The 20,492-nt window shown below is 35.2% G+C and overlaps 1 protein-coding gene across 1 annotated transcript in view; it reads left to right on the top strand.

The window, feature by feature from the left end:
* The window catches only part of MALRD1 (MAM and LDL receptor class A domain containing 1), a 682,931-nt gene that overhangs the window by 48,918 nt on the left and 613,521 nt on the right, over positions 1 to 20,492 (top strand). The window contains exon 5 of the mRNA XM_012499583.2: positions 7,419 to 7,515. Within this exon, the coding sequence (XP_012355037.2) occupies positions 7,419 to 7,515 (97 nt within the window). The remainder of the gene's footprint in view (positions 1 to 7,418; positions 7,516 to 20,492) is intronic.

The raw sequence follows: 20,492 nt of genomic DNA, 5'->3' as shown, positions 1-20,492 counted from the left end.
ATACAGCCTGCCACCATCTAGTATCTCACTCCTGAAAAGATTTTGTGAGGGGCTTATTCGAGGGAATTCTGTAATCAGAGTCTCCAGACAGTATCTGCTGCCTCAAGAACTTACAAGCCTCTGAGAATTATTTCATTGTCTGCCGTTTCCTTTCCATGCTGACTTCTAATAGTTTAAAAGCCGTGTATCTTTCCTTTAAAAATGTCCAAATAGGAGATTTTGCTCCCAGCTGCATCCCAGCTTAGCGTGGGCTTTGGCGAAAGCCTCTGCAGCTGACTTTCACCTGGGGGCTTTATCACCTCCATCTGTGAATCACTAGGTCTCTCTTTTAATGAAATTGAAGCAGGTTAATTTCTGAGGGAATGCTGCTGCATACACAAGGATTGCTATTTATCTACTTAGAAAGACGGAATCATTTCAGAGAGTTTCTGAAGATATTTAAGGAATAATAACAACTAAAATTTCTTTAGCACTTACTATGTGTAAGGCACTATGTTTTACTTCTTTGGATAGAAAATTTTATTGACCCTTCACAAAAATCCTCTAAGGTAGAAAGATGATTACTCCATAGTTCACTGAGAATTACAATCTTTAGAGTTAAATAACCTACTAAATCCCATACCGCCTTAGACTCTAGGGTAGTTTGATTTCAGATCTCAATTACTAAGTCACTGAGCCATAATAATTTTTTTTTTATTATGTGAAAGCATTACAGGGATTTAGAATACATAGGAGAAAAAAGAGCCCAACCTCTAGTTTGGCCCAATCTGTGCTGTATGACTCATTAAATATTCTTTTGTCTGCTGTGCTGGGTAAAACAACAATTTTAGGCATTGCATGCTGCTGATTAATTGCAATCACATTTTAAAAAAATTGCAGACATAAGCGATTAATTTTACTGTTGTCCTAAAATGTTCAAGGAGACAAAGAATAAAACAAACTAAACATACAGTAGAAATGTAGCCCCCAATTCAGGTGAAACCTTTTGTCAGAAGCACTGGTACCAGAGTGACTCCATCTTGAGTGAGGGCTAGGAAAATGAGCCTGCTATGTTGCATTTCCAGAAAGCTAGGTATTCCTAGCCTCTAGATGTTTACTGGTAAGGGACCAGATTGATAACATTTACTAAACAGACCTGGACTTGGAAGTGTCCTGGTATCCCAATACCTTGAGAACAAAATCATTCCTAATTTTGCTTTAAAGATAATAATGTCGATTCTTGCAAAATACAGTAATTAAGAAAATTAATCCTTTATCACAAAAGATTGTAGGAGAGCACATCTCCCCATGATCTTTTTTTATCCTGTATATAAATAAGTATTGTACCTAGGGTGGACATGTTCCTCCTCTTACTTTCGGGAACACCCTGCTCTGTCTACTGAGTGGCCATTCTTTTATCCCTCTACTTTCTTAACAAACTTGCTTTCACTTTATGGACATTCTCTCAATTCTTTCTTGGAGTCTGGATCGGTACTGCTTTTCGGTAACACTTTCATTCCTTTTTGTTGTTGTTCTTGAAAGAAGCTCATGTAACAGTTTTATGGGTAAGAAGGAATAAATACTATACCTTACTACTGAGTATATCACTGACTATAATTTTCATGTTGAATGTCTGGATTGTTAAACTAAATTAACAATCAGTGCCTTAAGTATAAAAAGATACTGAAGCATTTTTAACATGCTATTATTTACTTTTCATTTCTTTGATATTTCATTGAGAAATGCTGAAGAGTTCTCAGCAGCCTCCTATTTAGAAAGAATAGAATTTATTAACAAAGACAAAAGATGAGCTTTGCATTAAAAATTGTTAATTTTAATCTTTTAAAATTCTACCCTCACTCTTCAAAATCATTATCTGAGGTATTTTCCCTTTTAATTCAATAATATTTATGATAACACATGATGAGGAAATAATTACTCTCATCATTTGGTGTCTCAAATGTTTGCTTGGGAAATAAATGGAATGTATACTACTAATTAAGAAAACTCTTACATAATACATATAACCGTAAGTGATTTTAGTGTTTATACTCACACTGAAGCAGCTTCGTTGTCTGGGGCTATACCTGAGGTTCATTGTTTCAGGCCAAGGAAATCAAAGACGTGAACACACAAGGAGTGAGGTTAAGAATGGAGGTTTAATAGGTGAAAGTAAGAGAAGAGCTCTCTCCTGCAGACAGAGGGGTCCTGAATGGGTTTCCGGTCCATGGCGAAATGCAGGGGGTTTTATAGATGAGCTTGAGGAAGCGGTGTCTGATTTACGTAGGGCACTAAACATTGGTTAGACTAGGTGTGTTATTTGCATAAGGCACAAAAAACTGATTAGGGGTAGGTGTGCTGTTTGCATAGGGCACAAAAAGCTGGCCTTTCCCACACTAATATTTTATTATGCAAATGGGTTCTCTGACTGGTACCATGTTGCCCATTTCTTTACTGTACATGTGGTAATAAAAGGGAAGACGGAGCTTCTATATTGGATATGCCTGGCCCCCAGATAGCCTTTTTTTATTGGCACAACTGCTGGCATTCACCCGTGCAAGCTTCCAGCTTGCTTATCTATGTTTACAGCTTGATTTTTCAGGCTGCTATTTGTTAGAAAAAATAATTTATTGGGCTGCTTTTTGGTAGAAGGGAAGCCTTGCCAAGGACTCTTTTACCCTCACTATCTGCCTAAATAATTTCTTTCTAGCTCCTGTATCAATGCCATCCAGATAGTATTATCCATCTGTCATCACCATTTCCTCTAACATTTAAATCAAGTGGTTTGAGTGCTGACCACTTACCTCTATTCAGAGGTCATCCATCTTCTCTTAAAATGTTTGGGGTGAAAGGAATTTGTTTCGTGTTCACTGTCGGATTAGTGCAGTCCGTACCTGACTTCTGTGGTGTCGGAACTCCATGATCTCTCCTATGATCCACTTTTATTTTGCTGCTTTGCTCCTTTTATATATATATATATATATATATATATATTCTTCAACGTTATTAAAATGAGGTGGGTGTTTGGAAAATAATCTTGCTGATGTTTTGGAGAAAACAAAGAATGTTAGATACTACTTTTCCTAAAAATAAAACTACCATAAAATAAGGTGGGTGTTTGGAAAATAATCTTGCTGATGTTTTGGAGAAAACAAAGAATGTTAGATACTACTTTTCGTAAAAATAAAAATACCATACACCAACACAGCTCTGACCAGGGCCCTCCATAGAACATATATATATTTTTTTTTTCCAAGATGGAGTCTCACTCTGTCACCCAGGTTGGCATACAGTGACACCATCTCAGATTGCAACCTCTGCCTCCCGGGTTCAAGCAATTCTCCTGCCTCAGCCTCCCAAGTAGCTGGGATTACAGCTGTGTACCACCACACCTGGCTAATTTTTGTATTTTTAATTGAGATGGGGTTTTGCCATGTTGCCCAGGCTAGTCTCGAACTGCTGACCTCAGGTGATCTGCTCGTCTTGGCCTCCCAAAGTGTTGGGATTATAGGTGTTAGCCACCATGCCCTGCCTTTTTTTAATCTTTTTTTTAATCATCCTGGGGTTCCACTTTCTTTAGCTAATTTTCCAGATTCTAACCCAAATCCTTGTCAACTCTTTTCATTTAAATCTGTTTAGCTAGACTGTTTAATTATGCCTGATGGGTCTTGTGTTTTATAGCCACATAGACCCATTAGTAAATTTCCTTCCACTTAGAGAAATAGTTATTTCCCTAAGAAAAATGTTCCTTCCTGCTAAGCTAGTGGACTCAAATGGCAGCAAATTTTCACAATAACGTTTCATCAGTTATACCAAGTTAACATGTAATTTAACAGAATCAAATAAACATATAATATCTATTACAAACTCTAATGAGGAGAGGATTAAGGCAAGAAGGTAATTTAAAAGCTACTTCAGTAGTCAAGGGTGAGGAGATGGGAGAGGAAATAAGAATGAAAGGAAAATAGGGATTAATGGAGCTTGTCTCTTTGGAAATGAGAATGGAGGAGAAAGGGACTCTCAAGATCAGTTTGGAGTTTTGAGCACTGGAGAGCAGCATTCTTCTGGTACCACTGTCAGGAAGTGAGAGTGAGATGAGAGCTCCAATCCAAGGAGAAAGGACAAAGTGTTGTGAATTATAAATGACTTGTGTCATCTGAGTGAAAATGTCCAGCAGGCTGTGGAAATTGGGGAGGAGGGTTCAGGAGAGAGATTAACATTTGTAATGTAAGTTTCTGATTTATCAACCTTGAAGATGAATGGTGTTTTTTTTGGTGAGGAGTGTGGAGAAAAAAAACAAGAGACATGTGATATAGTTAACACTTATTTCTGCTTCTTTTTTAAAACATGGTGACTGCAGGCGTATCCTTAACTCAGCAACAGCTAGGGACTATCTCTATGAAAAAGCTTTCAGAAAGAATAAAATGTTGATTTGTAAAGAATAGATTTTTACCTACAAACACGCAATTCATATAACAGCTTAAATATTTTAATAACTATGTTACAATAACAATAACTAACATTATTTAATACTAACTATATACCAGGTGCTGTTTTACATGTTCGCAACTCATTTTTCCTTATCACGTAGGTTATCATTTTATCATTACAATTGTACAAAGAAGAAAACTGAGGTACAGAGATGTTAAATAAGTTCTCCAAGGTCCTCTTGCTATTAAGTGGTATAGCAAGGAACTGAATCCAAATAGTTTGATTTGATATACATATATATATTCAAAATATATATAATATGTAATAAATATATAATTTATACATCTATATTATAAATAGATATTTTGAATCAAACTACTTGGATATACATAATATATGTAATTATATATTATATATAACCAACTTGGGTTTGTATGTTATACATATATTATATATTATAATATATAATATAATTACATATTATATAATTTATGTAATGTAATTAATACATGCATATTATATAAAATATATATAACATATTATATTATTATATAATATATAATAATATATAAAATATATAATATAATATGTATATTATATATTATATATAATCTGTATATGTAATACATAATTTTATGTATATATACATATATACATATGCAAAATATATACAATACATACACTATATATACATATATGTATATAATGATATAGGTATATTATACGTATATGTATAATGTATATTCTATAATATATAGATTATATCACATATATAATATATATTTTATAATATGTGTACTATGTATCCAACTTGGATACATATAGAATAAATTTATAATATATTATATATCTACTTGGAGCTATATCTATAACATATTTATATATTACAAATTTATTAATATATAATATTAATATATAATATATAATATTAATATATAATATATATTATATATCTCTCCAAGTAGTTTGATTAAAAATATCTGTATCTATCTATATAATATATATTAATTTATATTATGTTATAATATAACATTATATATCTATATTATAATGTTTTAATTATAATCTATATTTAATTATAATCTAAATTATTATAACATAAATGGTATAACATATATTATTATATCATACATGATATATGATATAAATTGTATAATATATATTATATAACTACATATATGATATAAAATATATATTTTTTGACAAAATATATTTTGAATCAAACTACTTGGTTTCAGATCCTAGCTATATCTTGGATTCAGATTCTAGCCATACTTTTAATCACTATGTTATACTGCCTTTGTATAAAACTATCTCTACACAATAATCTTTGCCAGGCCTTTGCAAAATGGTTCTATTTTCTAAGTAGTTACACTTATTTTTGTATAAAGAAAATATGACTTTTTTAGGGCTACCTATTGACAGATTTTTCTGTAGGTTGTGGATGTTTCTGAGTGGACTTTTAATAGCATATGGCTTGAAAGGAAATATATTGGTACAGCATATTATACAGGGATGAAATAATTTACCATAGAAAAACGATCTGTTATGTTTTGCTGCATCCAGATAAATTGTAAACCTAAAAATCTGGGCTGATTTCTTGAAAAATAAAATGTTTATGTTGTAAACAAGGTTGAATAATGCACATGTGTTCATCACATCCATGAACAAAGCCTCCAACATCAGTGATATTCATTAATAAGGATGGAATAATGTCTGCCATCAACATGCCGATTTTATATCAATTTAGGTAATTAGAAAATCGGAAAGTGGCTTCTTTTTAAGTTTCTCAGATCAATCATACCACAGTATCTTTTCTTAGTGGTGTCTTGGGTGGTCTCCACATCATAATGTCACATTCAGTCATTTCTTCTTCTTCTTTTTTTTTTTTTAAGAACAAGTCTTGCTCTGTCACCTGGGCTGGAGTGTAGTGGCGTGATCTCTGCTCACTGCAACCTCCGCCTCCCTGGTTCAAACAATTCTCCTGTCTTAGCCTCCTGAGTATGTGGGATTATAGGTGCCTGCCACCACTCCCAGCTAATTTTTTTGTATTTTTAGTAGAGATGGGATTTCACCATGTTTGCCAGGCTCGTCTAGAACTCCTGACCTCAAGTGATTCACCCGCCTCAGACTCCCAAAGTGCCGGGATTACAGGTGTGAGGCACTGTGCCAGGCCACGTTCAGTCATTTTGACAAGTCACAGAAAAGTAATTTCCAGTCAATGTTTAGATAATGGCAGAAAATGTGCAATAGGATAGCATGAGGATGACATCTAAGGCAAGAGTGGATAAGATTTAGAGAACCGGCCAGGTGTGGTGGCTCACGCCTATAATCCCAGCACTTTGGGAGGCCGAGGCGGGCAGATCACAAGGTCAGGAGATCGAGACCATCCTGGCTAACACGGTGAAACCCTGTCTCTACTAAAAATACAAAAAATTAGCAAGGCACGGTGGCGGGCGCCTGTAGTCCCAGCTACTTGGGAGGCTGAGGCAGGAGAATGGCATGAACGTGGGAGGCAGAGCTTGCAGTGAGCCCAGATCATGCCACTGCACTCTGGCCTGGACGAAAGAGCAAGACTCCGTCTCAAAAAAAAAAAAAAAAAAAAAAAAAGATTTAGAGAACCAAAGGGAAGATGGGACACAATTGCAAAATGCCAAGAACTGGAGCTCAAGATGGAGCATGGATACAAAAGCAGGTAAATGCAAAACAGTATGAACACATAAGAACTGAACATAGGAGATGGTTGTAGGGAAAAATCCAGGTGAGTATTGCTGCATTTCACTATCATATTACCTATTCTATGCCAGACATTTGAGATACAGTGATGACCCTACATTTCTTTGTTTTTGAGAATGTTTGCGTTGATTTCTTTGCACCTGGAATTGGCATGGTCACCCAAGTGCTTCTAGAGAGTGACATGTTTCCTGTTGCAGGCTCTCTTTTATAACACTGTGAGACAGTGATGTTCCTTGCTTTTGTTTTTGTTTTGTTTTGTTTTTCTTGTGCAGGTTGTTTTTCAAGGTCAAATGGTTTCAACTTATGAACAGGATGAAGTCATTGCTATTGATGATATATGTTTCAGTTCAGGCTGCTTGCCTGCCAATGGTAAGAACTTTTTCTCTCATTTTGATCTTTATTGTGTATGAAGATTTCAGTGCAATTTAAACATTGTAATGACTTTAATCTGCTGTTTATTTTTGTCTGATGTTTTCATGTGGGATATTATTCCTTATTCTAATACATTGTATAATAGTGACTGGATCTATATTAGGAGTGAAGATTGGCTGTTTTTCACTGACTAATGCTGTAAAGAACTGAATGGGATAATTTAGTCTCAGACTTGAAATCTTGTAGCAATGTTTACAGTGGCTAAAGTTAAGTCTTAACAAGAGAACTCTGTGCCTTCTAGGAGACTGGGAGAAAACTAGCCTCCATAGAATTGAAATTGTCTTCTTGGACAATTGGTTTGATTATTCTGCTGAAAGATACAAAATAGAGATATTAGTTATAATCAATTTTCTCTTTTGACACATCAATAAACCACACAGATCAGATATAAATTTTTATTTATATTGTTCCTTTGATTATATTAACTGAATAATATTCTATTCTTCATTTATATTATTTCCAAAACAATTCAGTATTAAAATTAAAATAGCATAAAGTATCAAGGTTAATCTAATAATCAAAAAGAATCAGTCATATATATATATTTCAGGGTTTTTTCTTTTAAGAATTTTTTAATATTGTGGCATAATGTAACAGAATAAAGACAGCTGTTTTATAGATAAGGCTTCTGAGTTCAATTTGGTACAAAGATATAGTTGTTGTGGTAAATAATATTTCAAGACAAGAATGGATGTCTTCATCTACTTAAGAAAGACCATGGATCTTGATACTGTGCTTGGTTTTTAAAAAGTTTTATTTTATTTTCAGTTGACACATAATTGTACATATTTATGGGATATTATGTGATGTGATGTTAAATACATGTATACATTGTGTAATGATTAAATCAGGGTAATTATTTGTTATCTCAAAAAATTATCTTTTCTTTGTAATAAGAACATTTGAAATTCTCTCTTCTAGTTATTTTGAAATAATATAATATTGTTAACTATACTGTGTAATAGAAAAGCAGAATTTATTCCTCCAATCTGTCTGTAATTTCATACCCATTGACCAGTTTCTACACACACACCATCCGTGCTATCCTCCACAGCCTCTGTTAACCACTATTCTATACTGTACTTATATAACATAGACTTTTGAAAATTTTCCAAACGAGTAAGATGGTATAGTATTTGTTTTCCTGTGTCTGGCTTATTTCATTTAATATCTTCCAGATTCATCCATACTGTCACAAATGATAGACTTTTATTCTTTTTATAGTTAAATAAAAAAGAATTCTATTCCATGTATATTACCACATTTTCTTTATCCACTCATCCATTGATGGACACTTAGGTTGATTCCATATCTTGGCTATTGTAAATAGTTCTGCAATAAACATGGGAATGCAAAAATCTCTTTGACAGAGATTGAATTTGTATCTCTTTGATACTCAGAAGTGGGATTGATGAATCATTTGGTAGTTCTATTTTCAACTTTTTGAGGAACCTCCATACTGTTCTGTATGATTGTGCTAATTTACATTTCTATCAATAGTATATAAGTATTCCCATTTATCCGCATCTGAACCAGCATTTGTTAACTTTGGCTTTTTGATAATAGGCATTCTGATAAGTATGAGATGATATCTCACTGTGGTTTTAATTTGCATTTCCCTGATGATTAATGATGCTGAGAATTCTTTTCATATTCTATTTATTGGTCGTTTTTCTGTCTTTTTCTGAGAAATATCTATTGAGGTTTTCTGTCCGTTTTCAAATTTGATTATTTGTTTTCTTGAAAATGAGTTGTTTTGAGTTTCTTATGTATTCTGGGTATTGACCCCTTATTAGACACACAGTTTTCAAACATTGCCTCCGATCCTGTAGATTGTCTCTTCATCCAGTTGTTCCCTTTGTTGTGAAGCTTTTTAGTTTGATGTAATCTCATTTTTTTAAAAGGACTGGTATTATTTATTTATTTAATGAGCGAAATATTTTACATATTTATGGGGTACATGTGAGTTTGTTATATGCACAGAATGTATTCAGCCTCCCTTTAAATTCCCTTCCCACCCACTCACCCTTCACAGCCTCTAGTATCTATCATTCTATTCCCTATTTCCATGAGATCAATTTTTTTAGCTCTGCGTGACAGATAACATTTATTAAATGTTTGCTAGAATTTAGTAGTGAAGCCATCAGGTTCTGGGTTGTTCTTTGGTGGGAGACATTTTATTACTGATTCAATCTGTTCAGATTTTCTATTTCTTCAATTTTAGTAGGTTTTCTGTGTCCAGAAATTTATCTATTTCTTCTAGGTTTTCCAGTATATGGTTGTTCATAATGGTCTTTTATGATCCTTTGTATTTCTGTGCAACCATTCATAATATCTCCTTTTTCATCTCTCATGTTATTTGAATCTTCTATCTTTTTATCCTTAGTCCAGCTATTGTTTGTCAATTTTATCTTTTTTTTTTTTTTAAAAAAAAAAACAACTTTTTGCTTTGTTGTCTTTGGTATTGTTTAGTCTCTATTTCATGTAAGTCTGCTCTGATCTTTATCATTTACTTCCTTGTACTAATTTTGGGTTTAGTTTCTTCCTGTGTTTTCTAATTCCTTGAAGTATAACATTAGGTTGTTTGAGATCTTTCTAATATTTTGATGTAGGCATTTATTGCTATAACCTTCTTTCTTAGAATTGCTTTTGCTGTAACCCATACGTTTTGGTAGTTTGTGTCTCTATCTTTATTTGTCTCAAGGAATATTTAAATATTATTTTTAATTTCATCATCGGCTTATTCTGTTCTTCAAAGGTATGATTAGTTTTCCTGTCTTTGTATAGTTTCCAAAGTTCATTTTGTTGTTGAATTCTAGTTTTATTCCATTGTAGCTGGAAAAGATAGTTAATATGATTTTGATTTTTACAAAATTGTTGAGACTTGTTTTGTGGCCTAACATATGATGTATCCTGGAGAACATTCCATGTGCTGATTGGAAAATGTATATTTTGTAATTATTGAGTAGAATTTTCTGCAAAATATGTTTTAGGTTTATTTGATCTAGAGTTCCATTTAAATATGATGTTTCTTTTTTCAGTTTCTGTCTGAATGATCTGTCCATTACTGAAAGTAAGGGGTTAAAATCCCTTCTTATTATTGTACTGCAGTCTATCTATTTCTATACATCTAATAATATTTGCTTTATATATTGGGAGGTCTAGTTTTGGGTGAATATTATTTACAAGTATTTTATCCTTTTTCTAAATAGATCCCTTTATCATTGTATGATGACCATCATTATCGATTTTTTCAGTTTTCAAATTAAAGTCTATTTTATCTGATACAGTTATAGCTACTGCTGGTCTCTTTTGGTTTCTATTTGCATGGAATATTTTTCTTCCATTCCTTTACTTTCTCAGTCTATGGGTATTCTTACAGGTGATGTGAGTCTCTTGCAGGCAGCATATAATTTGGTCTTATTTTTTAATCTACTCATCCACTCTACCTATTTTGAGAATTTAATCCATTTATATTTAATGCTATTATTGACAAATCAGGACCTACTCCTTTCATTTTATTCATTATTTTCTGGTTATTTTGTAGAAATCTGTTTCTTTCTTCTCTTCTTGTTTATCTTTGTGGTTTGGTGGTTTTATATAGTGATAAGTTTTGATTCTTTTCTATTTCTCATTTGTTTATCTGCTGTAATTTTTTCTCTTTGGTTACCATGGGGCTTATATTTAAAAAATCTTATAGGACACTATTTTAAACTGATAACAACTTAAGCTTGGTTGCATGCAAATATTCTAGAATTTTACTCTCCTCCCACAATTTGTAATTATGTTACCTTAATTTATGTCTTTTTATATTACATGTTCTCTAACAACATATTGTGGCTGTGGTTATCATTGACGATTTTGACTTTTACTCATCATCCTAGAGATTTGAAAGGTTATATAACACCATTACAATAATTAAGTATTCTGAATTTGATTATAAATTTACCTCTACAAGTAAGTTTTATATTTTCATAGGATTTCATAGTAATAATGAATATCCTTTTATTTCCAGTTAAAGCACTCCATTAAGTATTTTTGGTAAAGTCATTATAGTGGTGATTAATTCCCTCAGCTTTTGCTTGTCTGTAAAAGACATTTTTCTCCTTAATTTCCAAAGAATAGCTTTACTAGATAGAATGTTCTTGGCTAGCAGTTTCTTTTTCTTTTAGAACTTTGAATAGGTGATTCCATTCTCTCCTGGCCTGCATGGTTTCTGCTGAGAAATCTGTTCATATTCTAATGAATTCCTATAGCTATGATTTGATGCTTTTCTCTTGCTACTTTTAGAATTATCTATTTGTCTTTGACTTTTGGTAATATGATTATAATGTGTCTTAAAGAGGACATCTTTACGTTGAATCTAATGCAGACTTTGGGCTTTGTGGATATGGATGTTCATATTTCTCCCAAGGCTTGGGAGGTTTTTGGTTATTATTTTAATAAGTAAGATTACTGTGCCTTTCTTCATCTTTTCTCCCTCTGGAAATTGTATAATGCAAAACTTTGTCTGCTTAATGGTTTCCCATAGGTCACATAGGCTTTGCCTGCTGTTTTTCATTCTCTGTTCTTTTTTTCCCTCCTAAGCTATTTCAAAGACTTGTCTTCAAGTTCAGAAAATCCTTGTTCTACTAATGTGTTACTGACACCCTCAATTGTATTTTTGTTTCTTTTGTTGATATCCTCAGCTACAATATTTCTGTGTTATAAGTGATATCTCTTTGTTCAATTAATTATTGAGCTCATGAATTGTTTTTCTAATTTTGTTGTATTGTCTATATTCTCTTTATTTCATTGAGTTACCTTAAAATTATTATTTTGAATTCCTTTTTGGGCAATATATAAATTTCCATTTTGGTGGGGGTCAGGTACTGGAGAGTTATTGTGTTTCTTTCATGGTATCATGTTTCTTTGCTTTTCTGTATTTCTTGTTTCCCTATGTTGATATCTGTGGAACTGGTGGAATAATTGCTCCTTCCAGTTTTATAGAATGGCTTTCAGGGGGAAATAGTTTCACCTGTGTTTTAGAGTATTGGTTAGATAGGGTAACTTTACTACACATGTGCTTTATAGTGTTGGTTAGGTATGGTACACTGACTTTGGTTCCAGGTGGCACAGTGGTGTAGTCTCTGAGCAATTTCTTCAGCTATAGTCAACATCAGTAATACTTGAAGGTGTCTCATTGGCTTAGGTTATAGGAGTTTGTGCAGCTCCTTGGACAAGCCTCCCCACTGGAGGTGGGGATGCTGGGCTGTTCTGAATGCCAAGTGTGCATGAGAGCTGTTATGTTACTGGGTCAAGCGTTACCTCCCTGTCAGGGACAGAAGTGTTGGGCTGTTTTGTGTATTGAGGGTTTGTCAGGGCTGCTCCACTGTCAGGTTGGGTGTGGCTTCTTTGCTGATGTTCATGGTGCCAGACTGTTTCACACGCAAGGATGCATGAGGACTGCTTTATCTCCAGGTCAGTCATGACCTCCCTGGTTGGCAAGACTGCCTATAATTTGGGGGACAAGGCATCTCATAAGCTTGGCCACTGGGGTTGCAGCAGCACCACTAGGTATAGGCTTCAAATAGCTGGGATGGTGTGCTGCAGCCACTTGAATTGGAAGATTGGAGTGCCTTCTGGCAATTTATTCACAGAAGTAGAGAGCTATAGCTTCTTGGATGGAGAATGGCACACTACCATGTGGGCACACAGTGTAGTCCCAGCAGATCCTCATGGATGGGGAAAGGCAGTGGCTACTGGACCCCAGAGAAAGATGCACTCTAGTCATGGCTCCAGTCCCAAGATAGCACTTTACAGCAGCAATGTAGATCATGGGAAGAGAAGGCACAACGTGGGCTCCTTCTTTGAAGCAGCATAACCAGGTCAACTTCTGCCAGTGACCTTAGACTGGGCTTAGGGCCTGTGATGACTTCAGAGTTCTACAGCATCAAAAACTGTGGCAACTGATCTTTGATGGGGGATGCTGGGGGCCTCCTGCTTGCCTTTTCTTTGCAAGGATAATTACTTCTGATTCTGAACCTCTCCCAACTGGGGAGACAGGGCAGTAAAGATAGGGTATTTTCTTCAATTTTCTATGAATCCATTCTGAGTCTCCATGCTCTACAGGGTCACTGCTATTCCCCTGAAACACTCCGATCCTTTCCCTCAACTGCTGTAGTCAAAATGTGCTTGTTTATTCATTGTTTTAGTCCTTTTAGTGGAGGGAAAATACATCAGGCATCTCTAGTCAGTTGTCTTGCTAACATCACTCCAGTCTGTGCTTGGGTTTTAACATCCCTTCTGTTAGTGTAAGAGCTTTCAGATAGATGTTTCCTGCCATCTAGACCAAGCCTGGGTTTTATAGAAGCTGGTGACAGCTGCTTCTAACACTGGAACATGTAAAGTTCTCATTTGCTTTTGTATTTTTAGAGCTCAGCATTTATCAGGTGAGAAATCACTATATGCTACATTTTAAAGTATATCAATTGAAATAGAGAACTTTAAGGGAACAGATTATAACCCCCCTGCCTCAAACCTAGAAGTAAATAATTAAAGTATCATCCTCAGTGCCATTTCACTATTAGAAAATAACATTTATTGGACTTACCAAAAGGGATACAATATATCAATAGAGAATATATGGCTAACTGAAGGCAATGCAGCCTCTACTGCTGACTGCTTTGTTATTTAAAGTCTTCTCTCATACCCCCTCTTCTGTTACTTTGCATGGTATTCCTGGGTCCAGAGCAAAGCCAGCTTAGTTTTAATGAGACATCTGATTCTTGACTCTGATCCCTTCAGCAATGTCTTTATATATCTCAATTTTATAGTTTCTGCAGAGTTCAGGGTCTGTCAAACAAAATGATCCCTGACTAGTGTACTAGTGTTAGTCTGGCTAATGACATTCAAAGGAGAAAAAGGCAAGGAAATCACCTATTGGCTGGACTTTCCTACTTTTGGGAAGTTAGGAATTGGTTGCTGCCATTGAAACTGTATTTGCATTACAAATTTACAAACACACATGCTTGGGTGGTGCTTGGGAATTAAGATGGCCTGTAATAAGATTCTGCTATCATTTTATATATAAATTTATCTCTATCTTTGTCCCTGGGAACCAAAGCCATTTCCCTACTTACCCATGATCTATATACTGGGACAAAGACCAAGTAGATGGGCCATCATATATATTCAGAAGACAAATGTCAGATTTGTAGTAAGTATTTAAAAAGACTGTGTAAAATCACTACAGAAGTATAAAAGCAATCACAGTACAAGTGAGACTTCAGAAAGATGAATATTCAGAGGAAAATTGTGATCAAATAGAAAAACATGAGCATCTACAATTTTTAAGATAATTGTTCTAGACATCATTATAACCATAATGCATTTGTGGTGGTGTGGAAATGAAATTTACTAAAGATGAGGCATCAATAAATGTTAAAACTCATTTATTGTCTAAGCCTTTCACATGAATATGAAATTTATATAACATGACAAGCTTTGGGACTGGAGAGGAGGACTTTGAAATCTAAGACTGAAGTCATCAATGCATATGGAAAGTAGACCTACATGTATGACAGAGGGCAATAAGCTGAATATCATGAACCAAGATGTTTGCACACATTCAAAGATAAATACTTGTGTTGAAGCAACATTGGGGATTTAGATGAACTGCAATCCTATTTTTAGGCTTTGCCTTTTACGGGGCATTGCAAATGATGTCATCTCCTGGGAATGCTGCAAAGGAAGTGGTTTTCTTATGGAGAAAGCCAGGATTCAGATGAGGTCACCTGGTATGTTCTTTGAAGATGAGGACACAGAGTTGTTTGTTTTTCAAATAAAATAAGGATTGGGGGCATATTTACATTTTTGGGAGGAAAACACAGCAGCATGAAGATTAATAATAGAGGAAAAACATAAAGCATTATGGGATGAGATTGGCACTTGGCTAGGGCTGCAGTTTGTAAATGGCAGAAATGTGAGACATTGTAAAATTAAGTAGCATTAAATTGCCAAATGGGACTCTCTAGCCAAGTTCAGGCACGTCATAACAGACTAAACCTAGTTAATCATCAGAATCACATCAGGGAGTGATTGATTCTGGGCTTCACTCCAGTGATAGATGGGAATCACTGTAAATGGAGCCTGAATTTTAAATAAGATTCTCAGGATATATTTTTTTTTAATTTATGAAGCCAGTAAAGCCCAGGCTTAAGAATAGGACTAGCATTTGGGAACAACAAGGTCTGGTGTCCTGCTGATGATTGTACTTGGGGCAGAGTCCCAGCTAACTAGAATGAGTAGTTTCAGTCTCATGTAATCCTGATGGTTGTGCTTGGGGTAGGGGTGGGGGGAGTATCAGAGACATGCAGTCCAGCATCTTCTGGACGTCATCATCAGAAAATCCTATTCCTGTGGAGGATAGGGATAGGGCTTCTTGGATTTGGATGCAAGAAAACAGGCAAGTTTGCTTAAATTACTTAAGGAAATGGAGGAGATAATTACGGCAAAGGTTCATCAGCCCCAATACTGTTAGAGTCAGGTACCAAGGAATTTATTTTTTTGTATCTGCCTTACTACCTTATGCTTGTCACTTTATGGCTATACGATGACTGTTAAAGGCCTGCACATCTCAAATTTGGGGCAGGAAGAAGGTAGAAATGAGAAGGGGCAATGTTTTTGGCCACATCATTGGCTTGACTATTTTATCTGGATAACTTTAGTTGCTAGGCAGGCTAACAAAACTGAATATTTAGCTTTTAGCCTCTGGAATAGAGGTAAGCAAGGAGAACAGATTTATGAGTGGAATAAGTAAATAAATATATTTTCTACAGAAACTGAAAATCAACATGTTTAGAAGTAAATTCCAATTTTCTTTCAAAATCTGTTCTCTCTCTTTCATTCCCTGTTTTAGTCCTTGGCAGTTGTTTTTTCTCACTCAAAAAGCTAAGAGTCATTTTTACATATTCTTCTCTTTTTTTCATCCTTATATCAATTTGGCTAAAAAATATTATTGAGAGAATGTCCTACCTTATTTCTTAAATTTTCTCCTCTTATCTATTATTATTATTTATCCAATGCTGACTTTGTTCCAGCCCACATTTTTTTTTCCCTATGGGATATTTTTTTCTTCCAATTTTAATATATTCTACTCAACAATCTACTTCCAACAGATTTTACTTTATAACAGACACCTATGGCCAGGTCTCCACTTCTCATAGGTCCATCAATAAGTCTTACTGCCTCCAGGACAGAATTCAAATATTTTATCATGATATTAGCTCCTCACAATACTGCTCTTTTTCAGTAGTCCAATGTCCTCCTTCACAATTCCCCCAAGAATCCCATACTCTGGTCAAAACAAATTACTTGTGAGTTCAGCAACACAGTGTCCTCTAATTCTTGGGTATTATGGAAACCTCTTTTCCTCTGCCTGAAAGCCGCATTCCATGACTTTTCTTTTTCTTCTTCTTCTCGTTTTTCCTCTCCTTCATCCTCTCCCTATCCTCCCCACCTTCTCTTCCCTCTCTTCTCCCCATTTCTCTCCCCTCTGTCCTCCTCCTACATTTCTCCTCCCTCCTTCCTCCACCTCCTTTGCCCTCTTCCTCTCATTTCCTTTTTCTTCCTTCTTCTCCCTTCTGCCTTCTTTATTCCTTCCTTTTCTTTCTGTCTTTTTTCTTTTTTTTGTTTTTGATACTCCCACTATTTACGCTCAGGTTTCTGAACATAAGTTTCTTGTGAGTTGAGGTTTCTTGTGCAGGGAATTTTCCCCTATAGACTATCCCTCCACATTGCCACTGCCACCCCCTACACACATACACACACACACACGCACAAACAAACACATACACACACACACACACACACACGTGTATTGATTTATCTCCATGACTAAATTCTAAGTGCCTTGAGGCATAGTTCCTACCCTGTCTAATTCATCTGTGGAACCCTAGAACAGAACAAGCACTTAATAAATATAGATTGACCAAATGACTGAACAAAGAACATGTGCAGTTATTCAAATACCAAATATTTGAGATTTTGGATGATTTCTTCTTCCTTGTGAGATACATGTGCTCTATTCCATAAAAAAGCATATTTAAATAAAATATCAGGGGAAGATGTTTTTAAAAGTACTTACATTTGTGCTAAGAATATTACATTATTTCTAGGTTTTTGTTTTAGTATGAAAAATGAAGCTAGGCCCTCAAACTATATAATAAGGCTTTATTGAAGAAGAATTAATCTAGGCCAAGCATTTCCCATATTTTAATAGACATACAGGGGCTTTTGCCATATTATAACAGAAATATTGTATTTAAAAATGAGTGGACTTAAAGAAAATTAGTGGACTTAAGTTCTAACAAAGCCGTCTTGTGATAAGTCTTTTTAGTTTATAGAAATGATTGTTTAGGAGGCTGAGGTGGGCGGATCACTTGAGGTCAGGAGTTCGAGACCAGCCTGGCCAACATGATGAAACCCCATCTCTACTAAAAATACAAAAATTAGCTGGGCATGGTGGCGTGAATCTGTAATCCCAGCTACTCCAGAGGCTGAGGCAGGAGAATCGCTTGAACCCAGGAAGTGGAGGTTGCAGTGAGCTGAGATGGCACCACTGCACTCCAGCCTGGGTGACAAAACAAGACTCCATCCAGGGAAAAAAAAATGATATTTAGGTTTCCTAAAAAGACTTCTTTTCACATACCCGGGCCACTATGCACCTGCCCTACACACCCCAGGGGTAGTATATTAGTCTATTATGGCTTACATAACAAAGTACCTCAGATTGTGTTACTCAAACAGTAGAAATTTATTTTCTCTTGATTCTTGAGGCCAGACATCCAAGTTCAAAATGTCAGCAGGATTGATTGAGTTTTGTGTCCTTTCTTCTTGGCTTATAGAGGGCTGTTTTCTCCCTGTGTCTTCACATGGTCATTCTATACCTGACTATGACCTAAACTGTAGTTACAAGTACACCAGCCATATTGGATTAAGGCCACCCTGGTTACCTCATTTTACCTTAGTTAGCTCTATAAAGGCCGTATTCCCAAATACAGTCACTTTCAGTAGTACTTTGGGTTAGCAATTCAACATAGGAATTTTGGGAGGTGTGATTTAGCCCATAATAACCAAGTTCCAGACAACTAGAAACAGCTTTTGTGTTCTAGGGCCTGCTAGCATCATTTAAACTAGCCCGTCCTAGGCCTGCTTCTGCTGCCTTCCCTGCTTCTTCTCCTAGAAACCAGAAGAAAGGTTCTTGCCCACATTTCACTCATCTTCCTCTGTCTCCTGACTGACACTGGGACTTTCCCATGTGTTCCCCTCTTCTTGGAGAAGGGGTGTCTAGAGACACCCAAGAGGAGGTCTGTACTCTGGGTGACCAAATAATCTATATAACAGACCCCCATGACATGAATTTACCTATATAACAAACCCACATATGTACTCTGAAGTTAAAAGCTTTTTTTCTTAAGTAAAAAAACAACTCATAGAGCTGAATACTGGAAAATAGGAACTTTACCATACATAAATTTATAAATGAATTTGAAAATGAAATGACCAATTTTTAAAGTTGAAAAATTCTGATGATGAGGAAGTTTATAATATATAGCTTATTTATTATACTGTTATTTATGAAAATGAAACTATTATTTTACCATATATATTTCTGTTTACTATAAAAATATATCATGAGGTAGGGAGTTCGAGACCAGCCTGGCCAACATGGTGAGACCCCGTATCTACTAAAAATATAAAAATTAGCCAGGTGTGGTGGTGAATGCCTGTAATCCCAGCTACTGGGGAGGCTGAGATGGGAGAATCGCTTGAACCCAGGAGGCAGAGGTTGCAGTGAGCCAAGATCACGACACTGCACTCTAGCCTGGGTGACTGGGTAAGATTCCGTCTCAAACAAAAAAAAAAAAAAAAAAAAAGAAAAAATACATATAAGCTATTTTATTTATAAAACTGCTTAGTATTAGGTATTTTCACAGTTTCTGAACACTTTGCAAGTTGGACAATAAAACTAATTTTTTAATATGAAAGAAATTATTTAGACTATTTCCAGATTTTCAAACAATACCATTCTAACCTCTGCCCCTTCTAAGATATGAAAATTTATTGTACATTTATTGAAAAGAGGATCACTTTAGATTTTACCAAAGTAGCTAGTACGAAAAAAAAATCAAGCCTTGCTATCGTGATTAAATAAGAACATGTTTAATCACTGATTCTTGAATAATACTGATTCTTATAGAAACAGCTGATTATAATTTTGTGTAATGATTTCATGCTGTGGCTCATAATCAGAATATTTTGAATATTCTGTGAATATTTTTAGATTGGTTTTTCAGGACTTTGCCTAAGTCTCATTTGTAAAGCCCTCAAATATACCAGTCGTCCCTTTATTAGAATCTGAATGATGCATATATATTATCCAGTTAAATAACTAAGGACCTTTTTTATTTTAGTAGCTTCCAGTTTTCTTTTAAGAGACTGTAACTGTTCCTTGAAATCCACTACTAATTAAGGATAATTGGCAAATTGTCTAAAACCTCTGGAGTAAAAACTGAATGTCAATTATAACTTTTACCACAATGGCCTTGAGACTTGGACTTCATTTTCTACCCTCTGAGACAGTCTGGACAATTTCACTTAATCTGTTTGTGCAAGATAAGATTTGAAGGATGGCAGGCCCTAGACATGTGGCTTCAGTGGTATAGACACCTTGAAATGGTTGGCAAAGCTTCATTCCACTAATCATGTGTCATTGATAGGGGATTTGAAAACCCCTAAAATAATATTCTACAGACAGATTGTGGTACAATGTAAGAATAAGAGAAAGAGAGTTGGGCATGGTGGCTCACACCTGTAATCTCAGCACTTTGGGAGGCTGAGGTGGGCAGATCACCTGAGGTCAGGAGTTCGAG

The sequence above is a fragment of the Nomascus leucogenys genome, chromosome 9 (genome assembly GCF_006542625.1).
Source record: "Nomascus leucogenys isolate Asia chromosome 9, Asia_NLE_v1, whole genome shotgun sequence".
In the NCBI taxonomy this organism is placed as follows: Eukaryota; Metazoa; Chordata; class Mammalia; order Primates; family Hylobatidae; genus Nomascus; species Nomascus leucogenys.
Note: the sequence above shows the minus strand (reverse complement) of the source record. Positions and strands in the feature narration are given on the sequence as shown.